The 18,483-nt window shown below is 33.0% G+C and overlaps 1 protein-coding gene across 1 annotated transcript; it reads right to left on the reverse strand.

Annotated features, from left to right (window-relative positions):
• Positions 1-123: 123 nt before the first annotated feature.
• Positions 124-18,237, reverse strand: LOC139504911 (probable serine/threonine-protein kinase qkgA; the record flags this gene model as incomplete). Its single annotated transcript, XM_071294791.1, has 4 exons — positions 124-896; positions 1,497-1,950; positions 5,021-5,127; positions 17,752-18,237. Coding segments are annotated over 4 exons (1,820 nt in total), but the record flags the coding sequence as incomplete, so codon positions are not given.
• Between the last annotated feature and the right edge of the window lie 246 nt (positions 18,238-18,483).

Here is an 18,483-nt window from a genome sequence, read left to right on the forward strand (position 1 = left end):
ATGTATAATACCAATGTTCTACAATAACGGAACTCAATGGCGACAAATGCAATGAAATGCACAGACTTAGAAATACAATTCTAAATTTCTCTCATGGATGTACCAATAAAAGTATATACCTACCCTTTTCTTGTTCCAAATACTCCAGTAAGTTGTAATGTTTTCACCATGTTCACATAAACATTCATCAGCTTCAGAAACCATCTTTTTTTCTAAAGTGAAACAGTTTAATTTTGAGCAGGAATACTCGATGTGGAAAGGTAACTTGCTGCTGGCTTTACAATGGATGGAGGAGTGATAAAATTCTGAGATTCTCTCTAAAGTAACAAACAAACACTCCCGGACACTGGTGGCTATATCAGGTATTATCAGCCCCTTGGAGCGCTTGTGGACTAGGTACAGTAAGATCGAGTTACCTTCTACACAGATAACAATATCGTGCTCTTTATCAAATGATAACCCAACAAACCCAGAAAACATAAGTTTCCTTCCACGGTATTGTTTTAATGTCCACATACTGAGACATGCGCATATTAGACGGTTTGGTAAGGCTGGAGGTATGATGGTTCCTTTGAAAACAAAGGCCAAACTAAGTGTCCTCTCTGGTGTACATTCTTTTGTCAAGAAATCTGTCTCATTTCTTTGGGTAAGCATACATGGTACAAAGAAGTGTTCTATTGGTAGCCGACTTCCTGTTTTTGTATCATATCTACGCTGTTCAGAAACGATATCAAGATGTATCAGCATATCAAATATAAACTCTTTAAATGGTAAAATCTGACAAAATTCTTTTTGTTCCCAAATCTGGTAGAGGTCTTCTTTTTGTATCATTCCATTTTTTGACATCTTTTGGAAGGTTTTTCTTGTTTTACCTTCTTTTGGCCAGAATTCAACATCTATGAAAATGAAAACAAAAAAATCTTATGACTTGAAATCAAAGATAAAATATACTTATATTAAAAGGTACTATGAAAGTTTTAAAGCTCACCTAGGTCAGGACATGAAACAAAATTATTTTAATACTTCAATAAAATACCTATTTTAGCAGTAATTAAACTTTTTCATAAAAGGCATTCCATGATCAAAATAGAATCCTTTCTCATTTGGAAGAACATTACCCCATTACATATATTTTATATTTTGAAGCCATATATTTCTATAGCTATGCCTACAACTTAATAACTATGAAATATCAGTTACAGTTTTTACTTTAAATTTTGCAATCATTTTTTTACAAGACATCCATTCTCTCCAGAGGATATAAACATAATAAGATAATTAGCTACAATTTAACAAGTAGCGACGCTATGAATATGCAAAGAAAATATTAATTTTGACTAATTGTATAATAAAAAGTTCTTACAAAGTTTAAAAGATTAGTGAAAGGCACCGTTCAACAGTCTTCAGTGCTCTGGAAAATTGCTTGTAATCAATATTTTGGTATATTGGTTTTTTACCAGCCATATCATCACTACTCACTCAAAATATATACACACCTGTAATGAAAGATCTCATAACTTCCACCATAAGAAGGGGACTGATGATAACATTATCTCTCAGTTGTGGAGTATCAAAATACACAATCTTCCCTAGAGAATGCTGAAAATGTAGAAAATCTGTTAGCTGCTCAGGAGACAGGACAGACACCTCACTGATGGCATTTAATTCTTTAACTTCAGCCAATGACATAATTTGTTTTCCCTCTGCCACTAATTCAGCGATCTCAAGCTCTAGTGGAACACAAGCATTGGGCATTCGTTCACCCCAACATGGGTGGTTGAATGTAAGTTCTGTAATTGTTTTCTTCAGAACTCCTATTTCTGGGTCAGCTTGATTTTTTGCATTAACAAATATTAGAGGCCTCAGGACCAGATGATGTTGTCCCTCGTGGTCTTTAAACAACTCCTCAATTCCACTGTAAAGCTCTTCACGTCGTGTCTCAACATTCTCCTATGAAAACATAAAAAGGTTGCCAAATAAATTAAAGACCTTTAGTGAGCGCACTCACATACCCCACGTCCCCACATTGTCATTGGAGAAATAAAATAAGTGTAAGAAAAAAAAGTTGTATAAAAAAAAGGGAATCATAATTTCCTGTCAATATGCGTATCTACACAGTATGTCCTTATTATCTACAAAGTTTCCTGAAATTATGTTGTGTGGTTTCAGAGGAACTGCGATGACAAACATTTGCAGAAGTACATTGAAGCAAATAAGCTCAAAGGGGCGTAACTCCTAGAAAAAAAATGAATCGTAATTTCCTGTCGATATGCACATCTACATAGTATGTTCTTATTATCTACAAAGTTTCATGAAATTCTGTTATGTGGTTTCAGAGGAGTTACAATGACAAACTGTTGCAGTAGTACATTGAAGCCAATAAGTTCAAAGGGGGGTAACTCCTAAAAAATTGAATAGTAATTTCCTGTTGATATGCACAACTAGATGGTATGTCCTTATTTTCTAAAAAGGTTTAATGAACTTCTGTTGTGTGGTTTGAGAGAAGTTGCGATGACAAGAAACAGGACTGACGGACGGACTAATGAAAAGACAGATGGGCCAAAAACATTAAACCCTCTGCAACTTTGTTGCGTGGGGTATAATAAACTTGAGGCTGTAAAAAGGTTGCATCGCACATCATTATCTAAAAGCATCTTCAATGGGTGTATATTCCAACTACAATTATATAATTAGATTGATCTCAAATGTTCAGAGTAGACATTTCTACTGTTACAGGTCAATTTACAACTTTAGCCTAGCTCTTATACTTTTAAAGATATTTCCGAAACTATTAAGGATGTTCGCTTGTCATGTTTTGGATTGTTTGTCAGATTTACGGAATCCTGTGATTTTATCCATTCGAATGCCTTAAACAAATTTGCCAATTGAACCCCATTTTTCTTTTTACAAATATTTTACATGTATATTGATAAGCCATCTGTTAAAGTCTTATACAATTTTAATTATATTTTACAGCACATTTCAGTCAGTATGTAGCTAATGGTAATATCTTTGGTTAGCTTGCCTGTTAGCTGAACCGTGAAGTCATTGTTAGGAAAGGTAAACTTCCCTCCTTTTAAAGTAGCTTAGTCCTACAGAGAGATAGATTGTTTATCTGTTGGGCTAGTCTACTATTAAAGGAGGGAAGTTTACCTTACCTAACAATGACTTCACGGTTCAGCTAACAGGCAAGCTAACCAAAGATATAATCATTAGCTACATACTGACTAAAATGTGCTGTAAATGTTTTTAAGAACTTAAACTTGTCAATGATAAAGCTTTGATCAGTCAAAAGAGACCATTTTCCCGCCAAAATGTCAATGGCTATTATATAAAAAACAAGCACATTGACCTATATATTTGTTTTCTCTTTTTGTTCCTTTATTAATCCCCTATCAATATAAACTAGTTTTATGAAAAGTTATTTATTTTGAAACTGAATAGCAAACTTCCTTAACAGTTGTTAAATCTTACATTCCAAAATGTCCAAGGGGAATACAGTGATATTAAGGTGTTAAAAATATTTTTAGAAGATGTTTTTTGTTATTCACAATTGTACTATCTACATAGTTTTTAAACACTTGTAAAAAAATATATTTTAATAAATTGGCAATAAATCTAAAACAGTTCAAACTATTAAAAGCCTAATAGCCAGTAATTTCATTATTTTCGTGAAAAAAAATTATTGTATGATATAAATTTGCAGTTATAAATAAGTGGGGAATGTGTCCAAGGTACACACATGATGCCAATGCTAAAAGGGCACAGAACTCAAGAACTGTATAAGAGACACTACCCAAATGTGTACTTGATCTGAGTATTTTGCTAGTAAGCATTGTGCATACTGTTCGTAATATTTAAATTTGGTTGAGGCAATTTAAAGTTCGAGAACAGAAACCAAAAAAATCAATATTTCTAAAAAGGCATAACTTTAGAACAGCAAAAGTATAGCCTACAAAATTCAAACTTGATTTATGTTTTTTGGTCTTAAGCATTGTATAGAGTAAGAGAACAGAAAATATTTTTTATAGATTTTTTTTCCATTTGCAAAGGAGCATAACGCTATAACAGTAAAAGTGACACAATCAAAATCCAAATTTGATCTGTGTTTTGTGGTAACAACCATTTTGTATAATTAGTTATCAAAGGTACCAGGATTATAATTTAGTACGCCAGATGCGCGTTTCGTCTACATAAGACTCATCAGCGACGCTCATATCAAAATAGTTATAAAGCCAAACAAATACAAAGTTGAATAGCATTGAGGATCCAAAATTCCAAAAAGTTGTGCCAAATACGGCTAAGGTAATCTACGTATAAGTTTCATGATATTTGGTGGAGGCAAACTAAAGTTATAGAACAGAAACAAAAAGATCAACATTTTTTTCCATTTTTAAAAGGCATATCTCTGAAACGGCGAAAGTGTAGCCTACAAAATTCAAACCTGATTTATCAGTTTTGGTAATAAGCATTGTGTATTAGCTTCATAACATTTGATTGAGGCAAATTAAATTTAGAGGACGGGAACCAATGTTGGGACTTACGGGCATACGAAAGTACATAAGGACAAGGGAAAAACTTAATGCCCCCTACCCTACGGCAGGTGCATACAAAGTTTAACTTAATACATTTATGACAGTTTCTCATTGACAACATATGTGTTTAAATAAAATTTACTTTTAAACTGAGCAATTGTTTGAGGTCAATAGACCATGACTGAGAGTGGCAGGATCAAATAATCTCCATTGAAATGAGATGCATCAAATTTAATATTGATATAACTGCATATCAAATTTCTGTATATAGGCCCTGTAATATGATCTTTATGTATTACCCACAAATCAATGGGGGTCTTGTTGTTTCAAAAGTGTAGTTTTACACAAAGTTTGGTCAATTTAAGACATATGGGCATGACATCATTATGTAAGCATAAGAGCTCTTATGAGGCTAATTGTACACAATATTGAAGTATTCAAATGACAATAACTGACTCATATATCTCTAACATAAGTTCACTTACCGGTGATACTTTATCTTTGTGAGTGGCAACAAACAAGATCTTTGGAATGCCTGCATATACAACCTTACAATAGGTCAGGATGGAATTGACCCAATATTGCAAGAATACTACAAAATAAAATTCAAAAATGTCGTAAAAGAAGTACAAAAAAGTCTTGTTCATAGTTGTAATCCTACACTTTTAAGTTTTTCATTGTCTTTTGTTTTGTTAACCCGTTATAAAAAATGGCTGAATAATTTGTCAACCTCATACATTCTTACAGTTGATAAACATCTTTAAGTTAGAATCTCTGTCAAAAAGTGAAACCTGTTTCAGTGTATATGTTTATTCTATATTGTTGTATTTGTTCTTCAGACTATTTCATTAACACATCGTTTAAGCAAGGCATATCAAACAAAATGTAACAATGCTTAAGACCTGCATACAATTAAAATGTATACAAACTAATACGCGGGTATGTTAAGGCATTTTTTTCAGGGGCAAATAACTCTTGTGATGCTCATGAATATTAATGAGTAACGTTGCGTCTCCATAGTGACGACGCTGTCCGCTTCATTTCTCTGGTCATCAATCGCTCTTGTATTTTGATCTTTTTATTGATAAACTATGCAGAATTAGATAAATAATGAAAATTTCTTGAAAATAAAAATAAAATGTCACATTATTTTACAAGCCATAACTTGTATTGTATGAAAATCCTACTTGTCGATCTCGCAACGGAGGCGTGGCTTGTTTTCCTTATTTGGAAAACCGATTCAACAGGAAGCTTGAAACCCACATGTTTTGAACGGACATAATTTTTTTGTTGCAAGAGGCGAATAATGGCCTATGTACCCACGTATTTCAGCTTACAAGCCGAATTGTACGCCATAACTTGACTATGAGTAAGTATTCTGTCGTCTTTTTGCTGTTTTCTGTAGCCGACTATCTTCATTTTGACAAAAGTCTACCCTTGAAGTTGAAATTCTCCCCCTTTTTTTCATCTGTTTTAGAAATTATCCCTGAACCAAGGAATTGCATAGTATACTATGCCTGAACTGTCTTAATTGCAAGTCCTTTCATGGTCCACAGTGTTTATGTGCAATTTAGGTGAAGTTTTAGAATACCCATGAGCTGTCCAGGAAGTGTTATGCTATAGTTTCACTTGTTGATGTAAAAAAAAACTTTTAAAGGTCTATCAACAAAGACCCCACCTCAATATTATCAATAGGAACTGTAGTGAGCACCTTTATTATCACAGAGTTTATAACTTTGCAGACAGTGTGTAGGCAAGACACTGCCAGATGTTCTAAAGTTAGCTATGTCATGTATGTACATGTACAAACTACATTTTCCTCAATTTCAAAGCTGCATCATGAATGCAAGGTCATTTTTTTACGTTCTAAAACAACAAAAGTTCTAGATTTTTATTCACATAAAGACTTGAAAGACTTAAAGAGTAACTGTATGCTGATTGATGTTTTATTCTTAGGCTGCCGCAGGCCAGATTCTTATTTTCTAAAGAAAATTTTGCATAGTAGAGTGGGGTGCGCATATTCGCCGGGGACACAATTTCGCCGTTTTATAATTTTGAGGTGTAAATACTTCATAAGATGGCTGAAATGGAAGAAATATGCCGGTAACTTACATTTTTATAACAAATATGATTATATTATTACTACAACAAAATGTCGACACTTACCGCAAAGGACTGAAAAACGGACAACGATTTTCGGCCAATTTCCTGAATGAAAAACACGATTTCAAAGAAGTATTTCTTAGTAAATCTTTGACTGATTGCCCTAAATTTCAGTTCTGTACACCTTTAAAATGTCTGTTATTGCCATCTATAATGAAATTGATTTGAGAAATATTGTTTGAAGCTGCAGTTATTTGGGTTTCATTAGATGTATAAAAACGGCGAATATGTGTCCCCCATCGACAAAACATCAGGCAATTTCAAACACCCTTTAATCTAACTTTTCAGATATATATTTTCAAACAAACACTTTTTCAAGCTTAAGAATATTTTGCATTTGAAGTTATGTTCATACAGAAATATCAGTATACTTCATAAACGTATTGACCTGAACATAAACCATGTAAACTGTAGAAAACATGGAAAGATATGGCGAAAATGAGCACCCCACTCTACGTATATTAATTCGTCTGTAGTGTACAAGCAAATGTAGTACTTACTGAATAGAAATTCTCACAGACCTAAAAGAAGTTTTTAAAAACCTGGGCTATTTGTCCTGTACCCAAGTGTAAATCTTATATATATACCCTTATTTTATTTTGTATGCTTCATGTTTAAGTTCTTTAATATGTATATGAATAAAAGGAGATGTAGGGCATACCCGTATATATAAATGAGCACTGTTACAGTCAATGTTCTGTTCGAATTGTGACTGATAAAGTCGAGTTTGTGAGTGCAACGACCCCCCCCCCCCCCCCCCCCCCCCTTTGAAATTCCTGGGTATGGGCCTGTAGGGTGTACATTTTACATTTTGTGTGTACATAATCATATATCATGAGACAGCTACAGAAGTTCTTTCTGTTCAACATTTTGTACTACCAGAATAAGGTTCATTTTGTTGCTATACAGTCTTTATGAAATAAGTAACATGTATAAAGGCCACACCAATTTAATTCCTTGTTTGACCAACCTGCCCGCACTTATTTTTTTCAAAACAGGATTTTTTTTTATATATTCCCCCTTCCTGCATTTGGAAATGTAATCATGTCCATTTCCCGCATCATTTTTTGTAAATATTATAAAAAGATATTAACACTTGTTTTCAAATCACTGTCTTACCTGTATTTATTGTTTAAAACCTATAAGCACCCGACCACACTGTCATGACTGTATAAATATCTTGTGTAATCTTTTTTATTAATAATTAAACCTATACATTGTATCCCAAGTGGGAGTACTCCGATATAAATATATAACAGGAAAAAATGCCTGTACATTGGTTTCCTTCCCCTTACTTACAAAATATGTTCGTTGTCAGAACTTCTAAAGAACAGTTGGCTTCAATTGCAAATATATTGCAAATATATTGTGTGCCGGCAGAACAAAACAACCCATACTCGCTGCATGTTTATGTACCTGTCGGGATTGATTTGGAGGTCTGTCGTTTAGTAGTTTGTTGATGTGGTTTATAGCCTGTTATTTCCCAGTTTGTATATATATTAGATTGTTGGTTTTTCTGTTTGAATTGTGTACTCTAGTTATGTTGGGGTCCCTAATATGCCCTTATAGCTTGCTGTTTAGTCTGGGTCATAGCCCTAGCCGGTGTAAAAGGCTTAAATGACTTGAATTTGTTATTATCAGGTTTGGAAGAACCCTTCTTCAAGTAAGGGGTTATTTTACTGTTATAGAAAAGAAAAATAGAATAAACCAAGGATTTGTATAGTGCTACTATACAAATCTGTGGAAAAGCTTAGAATTTTTTACTTAAAACGAGGAAAACTACATCATATTTGAAACAACTTTTCTAAAAAGAGGGGTCCCCACTTTCTGAATAATATAAAAGTAAATGATATGTGTGGTTGATTAAAGTCCAGAAATATTACAAAATTTGTAGACATGTTTTGACCATTTAATACCAGATAGCTATATAGTTCTTTCAGAAAATATGAGGCGTTTTGTACTAAAAAGTGGTTTTTTTTACAAAATATATATTATAACTTATATGACCCCTCATAAAAGGGATATATTCTATAACATTGTGGGGTGGTTCCCAACCTGATTATGACTTGGATGGAGATTTGTCTCTTTGGCACACATACATATACCACATCTAATTATTCAATTATTTCTTGGTGTACAGGGAAAAACTCTTCATAAATTAAAGAAATGTCAGGGTACAAACTGGTGATAAATCAAGCTTTAATATCATGAATATTGTCAAAATCTAATATTTTATGTTTACAAAAAAAAAATTATAATCGTTCGCCTTTATTTTTCATGCTTCACGTAAAAAATTGCAAATTGAATATTTTTTAATTAAAATTTTCAAATCGCTCGCTCGCCCCAATTTTTTGAGTCCAAAAATCGGTAAAACAAGAAACTAAATCATGAATTGATGTGGCCTAAAAAGGAAAATTAATATTATAATTATTCTGGGCCCACCTTTTCTGGAGGAAATTTATTTGTTGGCCCTTTCTTAGGTAGTCGGTGCAGTGGACCCCAACTTATGAATACTTGTGGATCCACCACTGAGATAGCATCACATTCAAGAAATACATGTATAGCCTCACATGAAAACACTGAAAGACCCTGCGGAACGTGAACACTAGGTTGCTACATGTGTATATGGTGTTTAATGCTAATTTGGTATAGGCTAGGAAGTTAGAACATTCACTGTTCTGAAATGTACTTGTATAATCATTTTAAAAAATAAGACATAAATGATAAAATAGATTTGTCGTTTCGGAATCTTATGCATTCTGGCTAATATTTTCAAAAGTTGTGATTGGCTTAATACGGACTAAATATTTGAATTCCATCCAATGATGTGGCGTTATTTTCATTTTGGTGTACAAACAATGAGATTACCATTTACCCATAGTCCTATATATAGATTATGGAAAAGGCGAATTACTACCTGAACCTTTTTGTTTCAAATTGGAGGCTGGAAACAAGCATATAATTTAAATTCGTTTTGGTTTGAATTAAATTAAATTAACTAATATAAAAAAGAAGATATGGTATAAATGCAAATGAGACAACTCTCCACAAGAGAACAAAATGACACACAAATTAACAACTATAGGTCACGGTACGGGACTTCAACAATGAGCAAAGACCATACCGCATAGTCAGCTATAAAAGACACAGAAATTACAATGTAAAACAATGTAAAACAATTCAACATGTTCAAACGAGACAGGCACAAATATTTACATACATACATAATGTAGCGGAGTTATTTTAATTTTGCAAAAAGTAGTTATTTTGATAGTTAGCACTTGACTATTTTACAAAAATGTTAGGTGGATATTGTTAAGTTTTTAACACATCTCTTTTCACAGAATTTTTGCATGTAAGTTTGGATTACAATATAAATAGTCCTTCATCATGTTCATGTTTATATATATGAAAAATATTTTTTATCAGTAATACTGTTATACTGCTTACTAGATGTTTTTTTTTGTGTACACGATTGTCAATTGTTACTTTTTTTTATTACAGGTTCAAGATGACAATGATCATGATGATGAGAACAAAAGTGCAAAAGATAAGCCTTATATGTACATCGCAATACGAAAACATGGACCATATGTGTTCAGGGCAACATAACTTTTTGAAATGGAATAAATATAACTTTCCAACCAGACGTTTCACAGTGTGATCATGGTGATGTCAAACAGCATGTTAAAAATGATTAAAAACAATATAGTAAGACTCGGCTTAAAGGTGAAAGGAGGATCCAGCTTTTAACACCCACTTTTTCTTGCCTATTTTTTCTGGACAGAAAGAAAACCCTCCATTTAAATAGAATAAATTGTAAAATTAACAGAACCTACAGATGGAAACATGTGTAAAGAAAAAACCTCATGTAATCTATAAAGTAATTCAACATCTTGTAGCAGCCTCGTAGAGATCGTTCCACAGCAGTTAAGGATGACCAAAGGTGAACAGTTCTAGTTTTCAACATGAACACAGACATGTCACACAGAAATTAATCTAAACAAGTACAATTTGATTAAAAAGAATTTGTGCTCATATACATGTACAATGTACAATTTTGTACCTGTATAGTGGAAAAATTACATGTGCAATTTATTACGAACAGAAGACCAACATAAAAGGGCTAAATGTTATAGATATCTGTAAATTTACATTATGTTCATAAGAGCAGCTGCAGTATCAACATTTGAACAGTAACATCATCCATTGATTTTTTGTCAAGCGTGTGTATCAAAACATTAATTTGATTAAATATTTCTATTTATGCACTGTACTTGCATTACAATTTCATGAGTAATAAGGCCAGTTTGATTTCAGATTTTTAGCTCACCTGGCCTAAAAGGCCAAGTGAGCTTTTCTCATCACTTGGCGTCCGGCGTCCGTCGTCGTTTGTCGTCCGTCGTCGTCGTCAACTTTTACAAAAATCTTCTCCTCTGAAACTACTGGGCCAAATTAAACCAAACTTGGCCACAATCATCATTGGGGTATCTAGTTTAAAAATGTGTCCGGTGACCCGGCCAACCATCCAAGATGGCCGCCATGGCTAAAAATAGAACATAGGGGTAAAATGCAGTTTTTGGCTTATAACTCAAAACCCAAAGCACTAAGAGCAAATCTGACATGGGGTAGAATTGTTAAACAGGTGAAGATCTATCTGCCCTGAAATTTTCAGATGAATCGGATAACCCGTTGTTGGGTTGCTGCCCCTGAATTAGTAATTTTAAGGAAATTTTGCTCTTTTTGGTTATTATCTTGAATATTATTATAGATAGAGATAAACTGTAAACAGCAATAATGTACAGCAAAGTAAGAACTAAAAATAAGTCAGTATGACCAAAATAGTCAATTGACCCCCTAAGGAGTTATTGCCCTTCATAGTCAATTTTTAACAATTTTTTTAAAATTTGAAGATTTTCAATAACATTTTCCACAGAAAGTACTGTTATAGATAGAGATAATTGTAAGCAGCAAGAATGTTTAGTAAAGTAAGATCTACAAACACATCACCATCACCAAAACACAATTTTGTCATGAATCAATCTGTGTCCATTGTTTAATATTCACATAGACCAAGGTGAGCGACACAGGCTCTTTAGAGCCTCTAGTTATGAAAGTTCTTGGATGTTTCATCATGTTCATCACAACTATTTATAGGTTACTGTACAGCTTTCAACAATGAGTAAAACTCTTTATCAAATTACATTTGTACATGAGTTATGCTACCTTTAATACACAAATTAACAAATAATGACAGACAGCAACCAAAAAAGAACAACATACATTGTACATGTCAGCTTTAGCTTAAGCATGTTGAGAGACTGGCACATAAAATGTGACTTAGTAAATATAAAAAAGAAGATGTGGTATGATTGCCAATGAGACAATAGTCATGTGATCGTAAACATGTTTTTGAGAGTTTTTCTGTGACATTAACATATATCAGGTTAAGAAAGGGCATTAAATATCATGTACATGTATGGGTACATACAAAATTAAGAAAATGTGGTTTCGTTGCTAATGAGACAACTCTCCCAAATAAGGGCAAGCAACTAAATGATGTAAAAGTAAAAAACTAAAGGTCAGTGTTAGGCCTACAACTACGAGCAAATTTCATACAACATAGTCATTTAGCTGAAATGCTCGTCTTGAAAATTGTACTGCCTTTAACACTTGAGGGTGTTGCAGTACAATATTCAATAAAAAGAAACCAGAAAAAAAATTCAACCTTGAGAAATCCTTAGAAAATTATGTAAATAATGACAAATGAAACACATGAAACATGCAGTGGTGAATACAGGTTCAAAGTTTGAGATGCAGGTTGTTCAATAGAAGGTGGTACCATGTACTTTTAATTCTAATGTTACGGAAAGTATTATGTACATTCACCAGCTAAATTTAGGATTTTTATATTCTTGCAATATACATTTGTACATTGTATTTAAAAGAATCTACTATAAGGTAAAGAGTGTCGGTCAACATGAATGACATGTAGATATCAATGAATACCAGCAATTGACGAAGTTCAAACTCGGTCATGTCTGTAGACAATGCAGAAAAAAAGAAAAAATATATCAATAGCTCAATCAAACTTGATTGGTGTAAAACACACAAAACATGCACAAGGACTCGTAAAGAAATATTTAAAGAAGTTAAAATATAAAAGCAACAATTTGGTACTAAACATGAATCCCAGTAAAAGTTGAACTTGAAGTATGTTCCATTAGACTGTATTTGGACAGAAAACATACTTTCAGTCGTGTTAATACAGATACATTGTACATGTAATCATAAAATATTGCCATTTCCATTATCAAAATAAGACACAGATGAGACTTCTATCATTGTCTTCGCTTATTTATTTTTCTTCCGTAAAGTTCCATAACACATATCGCCTATTGTAAACCACTCAAACTGTATACATGAAAATTCAGAAATAATTGAATGCGAATAATGTGACTAGGTACGTAAATATTGTAATAATAAGAACTTGCATTCTTAAACATTTGTAACTGAACATGCACTTTTATGAGGAATTATTAGAAATCTCAATAAATAAACATTTTTTAGTAAAATTGAGAATGGAATTTCGGGAATGTGCATGTCAATGAGACAACCCAACCAAAGAGCAGATAACAGCTAAGGCATCTATTCTTGAATATATGCAATAATAAATGATCTTATACTGGAAATAGTATAATAGATGCATGCAAAACTTTCAGTATTTACAGTTAAAAAAAAATTGCTGGGTATCCTGATTTCATATGTTTTATAAACTGATTTTATTTTAAATAATGAATCATTTTTCAATAATACATATATATATATGTATATATATATATATGTGAAATCTAATTTGGTTAGTGTTGGTTATATAATTTCTAAGTTTATCCACATTTTCTAAAGAGGGGCGCGGGTCAACAAGAAACATGTAAAACAATACATGGTCACACAAAGACTTTAATGCAATTTGTCTGTTTTATATCAAATAAGGAGATGTAGTATGATTGCCATTGAGACAACTATCCACCAATTGCAAGTTCTAATGAAATAGCTTTATAATTAAGTAATTACACTATAGGCAAATACCTCCTTTGACAATGAGAAAATTCATACTGAATAGTGGGCTAAATATGGCTTGGCCATAAAAAAAAAATCAATTGAGAAACTTAACAGCCTAATGTATAAAAAAAAAAAACATATGTCGACAGACATGAACCAAATTAAAGCAAGCCACTGTCCCTTTAAAACTGTAAAACACCAATACAAAATATTTTTTTTGGTCACAAAATGAAATGTGATGTTTGATGTATACAAAATACATGATAGATGAAATGTAATTGTATGCGATTACTGACTGAGACATCAACCTTGGAAATGAATATCCTTGCCTAGTAAGAATTGGAAAAACACAAAATGGAGGAAAAAAGTGAAAATAATTTTTCACACAGCAACAGTGAGCAACCCCCACCAAAATAATATGTCTGTGTAGCAACAGATGATAGAAAACTTTGAAGTTGCCTCACCCTGACCAGAAATTATCTTCCATTTAAAATTAAGTTGATTCTCTATACTTTTCAAGACTTCTGATTGAATTTGTATTACTGATTTTCAAACATATTTTGCAACTGAATATCTGCTTGTTTTCTTTTATATAATATTTAATGCATACTCTTAGCATAAATTTACAAATCCACATTTAATAGAAAGGATTTAAATATGTTGAGATCAAGGACTTATTTAGCAAAAGATCAGTGATTATATCTAGCAAGATCTAGCTATACCCAAAATAAACAGTCTGACATAGTCATTAATCACCTGGGGCTGGAGGAAAATAAATGGTTGACTAACAGGACCAAGGTCAACTTATAACATACATTGGCGGATCAGGGGGAGGGGGGTTGAAACCCCCCTTTGTTTGGACGATCAATGCATTTGTATGGAAGCATATGGTTGGAATCCCCCTTTTACTCTGGGTTGGGACCCCAACCCCTTTTTTTTAAATGGCTGGATCCGCCCCTGACATATATATCTAGAACTCAGACAACCAACATATACACTATAAGACTACTTTTCAAAGTTTAAGCGACCAAATTGGTATATTACAAATTATGTATGAAGGTGGAACTGCACATATTTTGTCAGTCTCTTTTCCGGGAAAATTCGATTTTCTACATACAGTTGAAACCTGAAGAAGTGCGGCAAACACGCACAACTTGTTTAACTATCGTCGGTTATTACAAAGGTCGAATGATTTCAACGGATATTGTCAATAAGATCAATTTATGTTGAGGTTTAATAATGTAAATACTCCAGAATCGTTAACTGTGACAACAGAGTTGCGGTTCTTTGATGATTGTTCGGGTCGTCAGTGCGCTTGAATGACATAGACAATTTATCGAAACCATAGTTACGAAATCTAAATTCACAAAAAGCGGGTTACCAGAGACGATATTTCTCAAAAAAATCAACTGAAATAGAAAGCTATAGTTATTACCTAATAGAAAAGTGCTGCGCGCTTAATGAATATGAAACAGTAATCAAATGAAGAACGAAACTGTGTACAAATTTATCGTTATATGCTGCCGGGTAAACTAAAAATATTATTTTAATTTAATATGTTCACTTCTGGAAAATCGCGCAGCACTTTTGAGCAACGGGAAAGCACAAGGATTCGTTTAAAAAAAAGTTTGTTGATTTTTATTTAGTCTAGTAACCCGTTTTTTGCCAATTTGATTAAGGCATTTTACCCCTGTGGAAGTCACGTGACCTAGGCGATCATGACCAAAATTTCGGTTTACTGATAGTTATTGAATTTAAATATTCATGTAGTAAGGATAAGATTGATGAATTGTTGTTAAAACAATTTTATTCTTGAAATATCACATTTTGCCCCTATTTACGTTTAAAAGTGCCTTAACATACCTGCGTATTTCACACCGCAAAAATATTGGCAAGTTCAAGTTGCGGTCCTATGTTAGAGTATATGGAAAGGCCCTTGGATACAAAACACTTCCAGCCATACAAAAATTTAAACTTGGTATTGTCTTACTGTGGATTCATTTATTTTCGTTGGTATCAATTTTCGTGGATAGAGAAACAAAGACGTTTCGTAGTACACTTAAATTCGTATATCGCTGATTTAAAAGAAATCAGAGACTTTATTCGTGATATTCCGTTTGTTTAAGGAGGTCATTTAACCTACTTGGTTAGATAAAAAAATCGCTGAAAAGGTTTTGAATTGTCAAAATTCTTGCTTGGTCATTATAAGTGATGGTGTTCATTGAAAACTTGGATAACAATCTTGGACAGAGACAACTAATAATTTGTTTTTCTTACAATTTGTAAATTTTTGTAATTTAGTTCTTTTTTTTATTTCAATATTACCTTTTTTTCTCATATTAATTCAACAGAAAACCAGGTGCTCCGCAGGGCACAGCTTTATACGACCCCAGTGGTTGAACCCTGGAAAGTTGGGGCAAATTTGGTCACAATATTCAAGCTTGATTCTGTCTGAATTTGGATTGTGATCAAATTTTTGACATTATAAAGGTTTTTGTCACAAAATTAATGTGGTCAAAGATCTAACAAATCTATTGCACAATACTGTGCAATTGAAGATTTCTTCTTGAAACTTTTCAAAATTCAACATTTGAAAAATTTTGAAAAAATAGGAGGCCTTCAAAAAATGGTAAACAAAAAATCCCCCCCCCCCCAACTTTTTGAAACCCCCTTGGAGCAATAACCCTTAAACTTAATCCCATGCTTTCCATTGCAGTATTGAACCTTGTAGTACAATTTCAGAGAGATCCATACACTTAAACACAAGTTATTGTCATGATTGTTTGGAAACTAGAAACATGCTTCTTTTTGGCCCTTTTTTTGCCCCTAATTCCTACATATTTTGGGCAATTAACCCAAAACTTAATCCAGCCTCCCCTTTGTTATATGGTACACTGTGGTACAATTTCAGAGAGATCCATACAATTACACATAAGTTATTGCCTTGAAACTAAAAAAATGCTTGTTTTGACCCCTTGTTGGCCCTTAATTCCTAAACTTTGGCCCCATAACCCCTTAAGTGAATCCAAACCTTTTACTTGTGGTTTTAAGCATTGCGGTATAATTTCAGACAATTGAAATACTTCTACACAAGTTATTATCCAGAAACTAAAAAAATGCTTGTTTTGGGCCCCTTTTGGGCCCCTAATTCCTAATTGGTTGGGACCATCATCCCCAAAATTAATCCCAACCTTCCTTTTGTGGTATTGAACCTTCTGAAAAAATTTCATGAAGATCTCTTCACTTAAACTAAAGTTATTATCCGGAAACCAATGTGTCTTCGGACGACGACGCAGACGATACAGACGACGACATCATACCATTATTTTTTGGGTCGTATAAAAAGTACTTTTACAAAAATGTATGCTTATTTTGAAGGCAGATTGTGAGCGTAAATGAATGGTGACCCCATTTTTTTATTTGATTTTTCTAGTAAGTATAAGATGAAGTTCATTTATAGAAAAATATAGCGAAATCCTATATTAAGCAAATAATTTGATTTAGACCCTCGAGCCCCCTTAAGCAGTTTTAATCAATTTTAATTTGTAATTTATCACTGATATTTTTTTTATTATTGAATTGATCAAAAAACCTTTATCTTCTTTCAATAAAACACGTGTTAATTTGAAATGTTTATCGCTAGTCAACACTATACGAGAACTGCACAATATAACTGGAAATAAACATCCGACTCCAAACACATTTCAATTGATAATTTTTTGTTGAATTCTTAAATTCATGGTTAGCTATGACCCCACGAAAGCCACAAAAATTGGTAAATCACGAATAAGAATGAATCCACAGTACCTCATATCAATGCTGCAAAATGCGAAACATATTGAGGTTAATATTGCAGTTGGTGACAAGTGACAATGTAAATAAATTACGTAAACATTAAGGTTTGCTTAAATATTTAGAAAAGATATCACCTTGCTGTTATAAAAATGTATCCTGTTTGCATTATCTGTGTTGTAATTAACATGCATATTACCTGCTGGCGTTGGGGTCATGTGCTGCCCTGGAAAACACATCACATCAGGGACCTGTTCATGCAAATCTTTGCTCCCATCAAATACTACAAGAAACAACGCTCGAAATGTCATGAAGGTCTGGTGTGTTGTTAGATAAACATATTGTCCACCAAAATCCCAGAAGATAAGACGTCCAACTTTCATCTTATACTTCCCACTTTTGAGGACTTTTTCCATTTTGCTTCTTATTTCCTCTTTAGTCATTCTTGTTTTCATTTTCTTTCCGATCTGTTTTACTGTGAGAGGCACATTGGAGGATTTCTTAGCTGGTAGAGATTGTGCTGCTGCCGACTTTTCTGAGGGCATAGAGGACAGTGTGGCTTTGTCATAACCAGTTGGACTTGTATCTGAAGCCTGATTGAACTTTTCAGTGAGTTCACTCTCCTCTTCTTCTAGAGAGGTCATTAACACTTTGTTGTACACAACATCCAGGGCGTTATAAGAGTCTGAAATTAAATTTAATACATCAGGCAAATCAAATCCAAAACAGCTACAGGCTGTCAAAACCAAGTGAAGAATACAAGAAAAATCATAATTAAGATCAAAATTCAATCTTATCAAGTGTAACATTCACATAATGCTATAAATGTATTTTAAAGAGAGTCATGTTTTAACTGATGTATTGATGCCATTATTGATTATCGAAAATAAATGTCAAATTATTCCATAATTTTAACATTAAAATTCAATTT

The sequence above is a fragment of the Mytilus edulis genome, unplaced genomic scaffold, assembly GCF_963676685.1.
Source record: "Mytilus edulis unplaced genomic scaffold, xbMytEdul2.2 SCAFFOLD_2044, whole genome shotgun sequence".
NCBI lineage: Eukaryota > Metazoa > Mollusca > Bivalvia > Mytilida > Mytilidae > Mytilus > Mytilus edulis.